The 5649-nt window shown below is 34.3% G+C and overlaps 1 protein-coding gene across 1 annotated transcript; it reads right to left on the reverse strand.

Annotated features, from left to right (window-relative positions):
* Positions 1 to 1683: 1683 nt before the first annotated feature.
* Positions 1684 to 3107, reverse strand: LOC131065800 (uncharacterized). Its single transcript, XM_058000439.2, has 3 exons — positions 2754 to 3107; positions 2482 to 2665; positions 1684 to 2377 (listed from the first exon to the last, which is right to left on the reverse strand). Exons 1-3 carry the CDS (start codon positions 2913 to 2915, stop codon positions 1890 to 1892), a joined length of 834 nt encoding a protein of 277 aa, XP_057856422.2. The 5' UTR covers positions 2916 to 3107; the 3' UTR covers positions 1684 to 1889.
* Between the last annotated feature and the right edge of the window lie 2542 nt (positions 3108 to 5649).

Below are 5649 nucleotides of genomic sequence, written 5' to 3' on the forward strand. Positions count from 1 at the left end.
TTTTCCAGTTCCCAAGGAAAATAGTTTACTGAAATTGCCAAGAGTTTTGTAATATTTGTGGTAAACTTGTGCCATAGTTTTACCATGCTCAGAATCTGAGTAAAGTCAGAAGATATCATTTCTACTACTTTTAGAAAACAAAACTAAAACTACTACGGGGTTAGTGGGGTTAGTGGTTGTACTTGCAGAGAATCCCATCAAATTGCAGATGCTTTGTTTAGGGTTGCAAAGAAGGGCAACACAGGAGTGAAGATTGGAATATGGAGGCCCTTTACTGGTTCATGGTAGCAGAGACAAAATCTTAAAGGGTTTCAGATGCAAGAGTGGTTATAAATAGCTTGCATTATATATTCAGTTAAAAAATACGGTGGTTAGCACAGTATAAGTAAAAACTGTCACTCACTTTGTTAATAACAAACTGCATTTGTAGCAGAAACAAAAAAAATTAGTAGGATGTTTACCTCAATATCCCAATGCAAGCTTGCCAAGTTACACAGATCTTCGGATGAACCTCTACAGAAGCGATATCAAATTAGAGAGCTCTTTAGCGAATAGATATACCAAAATCAAGTGCAAACATGGAAATGAATAAAAAACCCAACTTAATTGTCTATGAAGCTTCCAGAAAATGCATTAATTCCCCTACACATTTAATGAGTATGATGGATGTTTACTAGGATATTTGTAGTAGATGGATGCTTAGGATTTCTCTAGAAGACTGATGCTTACCATTGGACTTTGCGCCTACTTGTTCTCAAAGGCTCGAGCATTTTAGCTTGAGGACGTTTCAGGAAAAAAAAAAAAAAAGTTGTTTACTAAGGCGATGGCTACCTATAAATTCTCTTCCAGACAGTTCTGTACGATTTCTATTAATATCAATTAATTCGAATTTAATGAAAAACTTGATTGCCAGTCTGTCTTTTGATTTGTTCAATAAATTTTTTAAATGGATTACATAAATTGTTTAAAACAATATACTATCTAAATTTTATTGGTTTTTTCTAGAAATAAAATTAACCACAACTGCCAATCATATTAACAATAAATAATTTCATATTTATTATTAAGTGTCAAATTATTAAGTGTCTCTAAATATAAAAACATTTGCATATTTTTAGCTCTGATTGGACGAGCATAAGATATTAAATGCATATGTTGCATTGAACCGATGCAATAAATGCACATTGTCGAATTAAATTAATATAGAATTTCAAAACTTAAAATATAATTTTTACAACTACTGTAGCTCCTATTAGTCAATAGGAAAGCAAATAAATAATTTTATTTGAATTATTTAAATATGTATAAATATCTAAACTATACAACTTGACACAAATTTCTAAAAATCTTCACAACTGATTGGTCAGCTTAAAAAAATAAAAAAAATAAATACATGAAGTGAATGCATAAATATCGTGGGGATTGGCAGGAACTAATAATAAACAACACATTCTAATTATTTAAGCTTATTCAATTTTTATTAACTAAATAAATCAACTCAAGTGTGAGTGTGATATATTTATATTAAAAACCTTTAAAATGAAACTAAAATATTTGACACGCTATTCCAACGTTAACAACATGCTCGAAAGTAGGGTGGCTACCCGCTAAGTTGAAAATGGACCCGTCACCTACTCCATCATACTCTTAAATTATGGTCAAACAATTTCTCAACAACCAATCTGTCAAGTGAAGAGCTTATTTTGAGCACAATTTTTTGAACAATGTTAAAAAGAAAATAAAAATGGTCTGTGCACAGAGTTCACTAGTATTAACTATGGTATTAGCTGAAATGAGTCCAGAAATGAATAGGATTACAAAATTTGTATGGATTTCATGAAAAAATGTCCTGGCAGTAGTCAATTAAACAAGCCAAGATCCAGCAAATCTTATGCTACGGCTACTACCTTGAACATTGAACTTAGTCCGGCTTCCATTAAAACAGTGGGCAGCTTTGACGTTGGCTTTCCCATTCTCTGATTCTCTGATTTCTGACAGAAATCTTCACTCCACTTCAATTCAATGCATTCCTCTGCTCCTCCACCATGGAATGACATGATTTCCTCAGGAAAATGGCTAGTTATTCTCCTGCAAGAGCTCAACCATTTGGAGTGCATGTAAGCATATGTTCTCCATGGGGGGATGCACATTCCCTTTGTTTTCAAAGACATCTTGGCACTTTTGGACATTGTCTTCACAATTTTAGCAAGTTTTTCTGCATTCCCAACATAAAGCAGGGGAAGCAGTTGTATGAGAGAACTGTATTCGCTACTGGGTCTTGCAATCTCAAACTGCGTTCTGAAATCCATGTCCACCAATATTCGGGTGCTTTTCTCCTTCCTGTTCCTCACAAGAACATCCATGAACTCATATTTCCCTGCATAAAACGCATCTGAAAGTTCAGCCATGACATAATACTAAAATGTACTCGATATTCATTTGGGTTTTAATTCGTTGAGCAGGGGAGAATTTATTACTAACCAGCAGGGAAGCTTCTGTCATGTTTGGGCTCGGATCTGCAGATTGCTGCATCAAATCCTAAGCTTCTGAGATGACTCACTACAGAGGAGCTATGTTGTTGTCCTTCATTTCCTGCAAATTCTTTGTACCTCACTATTTGGGCTGATATGCTGATTTCCTCTTCACTCATCTCTGACATGATGCTCTGCACATTTGTTTGAATCCACAATGTTCAGAACTGGAATTCCCAAAAGCAAATCATGAAAAAGTTAGTGTTTTTTTCATATATATACCTTGAGAATGTCAATGTGTAGCTGTGACTGAGCATTGGATTCGACCTCCATGGATTCAGTTGCAGAGGATAACTGAAATTCTCCAAGGGATTGCACAGAGATGCACTGCTCCTCCATCAAGCCCACAACCATGTCATTAGATTTGTGCTCACTTTCCCTCATTCTTCTAATATTAAACAAGTCTATGGACTACTTTCCTGTGCTACAGACTCAGATTGCTTGGAATGCAGATTTTTAGTTTAGAAAGGGGGTCTTATTGGGTCCTCTGGAAAAGATCCAAATACAATCACAGAGTTATCTGCTTCCACGTCATGCCAGCTACAATTTGGATTGATGGAGGTCCCTACGAAGCGACTGAAATGAATTTTTATACCGTATGAATTGAGGGGAAGCCATATATATATATGGTTGTCTGCATATGGGTAAGGGGCATCTCCACGTTTCAGAACTGTTGGCCACTTCACATATGGTATGTGCCAAATTAACACGTGGACATATAGTGGATAATGTTTATCCAATCTACCAAATTGTGCACGCCAAATTATGCTAGATATGAAAATTTACGTTGAATCTTTCAAACTTTATAAAAAATAATATTTGCGGAATAAGCGTGTTCTGAATACTGTCTGTGCTGTGGCTGTCCTCCTTGTCGCGTTGTTAACCAGATGAGAAATAATGGTACATCTTTTGGCTTGTCGTGACGTGAAATTTGGACCTATGTTGCCAAGAACTAGAGAAATAGATAAATATTCGTTTTAATTTTCATTTAATTTTTTACTGTTTTGGGAGAATATTTTGATGTATTTACATATTAATAGATGGTGTAATTTTTTTTAAATTTGGTGCTATCTTTTTCGTACAAATATTTTCATATATTTACTTTTAGTTGGAAGAATGGGAGAGTGTTTCTGGTCAAGTGAATACTACTATAATCCCCTCCCAATAGTATGGTCTTTCAGTTATTCCTCCTATTCTGTTTGGGCATGTAATGTATAGAATCTGTTTATGAAATAGTTTCAACGTGGTTCTTTTTATCTATATTGGGGTGATTTATAGATCTAGAGGTAACATGTCCTACTAGACCATGTAAGGAAGTAAAGGCCGCCTCCTAAATTCCAACATCAATTTCCAGATAGGAATTTAGAAGGTCTTCCTATCTTCCCATTGTTTTATTCATATACATATACATTGTGGTATATCTATTCATACCATTGTCCATTTGATCTAATCATTTTCATGTGCTTCCAGTAACCTTATCCAAATAACATTTGTATTACAAGAAAACAAACTCAATAGAAAATGCGCTTAGATCTATAATTTTGATCTTAGAGCATTTACACAACTAAGATATATTATCTTCAATTATAAGAGCCACTAAAGTAATAAGAATTACAAGAAAACGTACTCTGTCCAAAGTGGGGGTCATCAAAACATGAGTTACAGGGCTCAATCCTGGGATCGTGGACAAGAGGAACAGTTGGTGATAATAGAATGATTAGGGTTGCATGCAGTTCAGAGCTAGACTATTGTGGTAGACCACAGGGCTAAACAATCAGGGCTAGCTGCAGGGCATGGATTCGAGCGACAGTGGTAATAAAAAAAGCAGAGGGGTGAAAAAAATTACATTTGCAAGCTTTCACGAGCACATTGGGGGTGGTTTTGTCTTGTGAGTCTTTTTTCCCCCATCCGTGTCATTTATGTGCATTTTTCCCCATGCAAGAATTAATGAATTATTACATATGTTCTATTGTGCTATTTTTATTCCATGACTAAAACAACTTGTTTATGATATATTTGTGTTTTATTTTTAGTAGTCAACATTCAGACTAACGAAGAAATGGCAATCAAACTGGTATGTCCATCTTATTCCTTATGAGGCTCTTATTAAAGTTAGACGTAAGAAATGTTAAACCACCTATCAAATAATATGGAGTGGCATCTAAACTTCTATATCTCTTGTTGTGATAACAAAGTTTTATTTGTACATTGTCACATTTGTCAAATATGTAGTGTATGATAGTGAATTGTTTGTGCTTCAATTGGCAAACATGTTTTGTTCATAAGGATTGCAAGAGTGCTATGTCAAGAAAGCATAAAATTCCAACATGCTTATTGGACATTAAAAGCTTGCCCAAATGGGCTAGATGTGCAATCTCAAAGTTAATTGATCATTATTAACTATTGACTAAGAAATAAATATACCATAGAAGTTGACTCATGACCCAACCAAACCACATGTATCTTGCACTGAAATTCAACTTAATAATCTTGAACTTTACTTTTATTATTTTTATTGTATCTTATATTCTTTCCTTTACCCTCAAACTTCTTGTTCCTCGGCACCATTTTATACTTATCCTTGCCATCACCAAGTATCTTGTTGAATTAGTTTGCAACCCAATTCATTTTTCTATATCATACTAACAATAGATTGCTAATAATGATCCAAAATTTTGGAGCAAAGGACTTACGCAATTAATTCTAGACTCTATTGTATTGGAGGTCAAGTAGGATATTATTGCACTCGTGTTGTTAATTGTTGAAGTAAAATGATTATTTCAAGAACAATCCTTCACCTTTTATTGTCAACTTGATAGTGAGGTACATGTTCTCTATATTGTGGACCTGCCTTAAAAAAACATAACTTACAAATTGTTTGTTCTACCTTGAATTCTCCCTCCTATCAAAGTCCATCTGGGAAACACCCATAAATTGAGTATTTAACAAACAAAAAGAACTAGTGAGAACACTCTGTTAGGCCTATATAAATCTAAATTACTTCAAATCTGAATATATGCGTGCAATGACAATGACTATTGTAGATGTAAGAAATCAAATTTTAGTAAAAAACAATCATAGATTGTCACCTTTGCGACATGATAATTAATTACTTGAT

The sequence above is a fragment of the Cryptomeria japonica genome, chromosome 6, assembly GCF_030272615.1.
Source record: "Cryptomeria japonica chromosome 6, Sugi_1.0, whole genome shotgun sequence".
Lineage (NCBI taxonomy): Eukaryota > Viridiplantae > Streptophyta > Pinopsida > Cupressales > Cupressaceae > Cryptomeria > Cryptomeria japonica.

Bases quoted from the DNA above. Each gene is read 5' to 3' on its own strand.
- LOC131065800 (XM_058000439.2), bottom strand. From the start codon at position 2,915: ATGAGGGAAAGTGAGCACAAATCTAATGACATGGTTGTGGGCTTGATG. The intron at 2,666-2,753 runs GTATATATATGA...ACAAATGTGCAG, and splicing joins TACACATTGACATTCTCAAG to AGCATCATGTCAGAGATGAG. The intron at 2,378-2,481 runs GTTAGTAATAAA...CGTTTTATGCAG, and splicing joins TGACAGAAGCTTCCCTGCTG to GGAAATATGAGTTCATGGAT.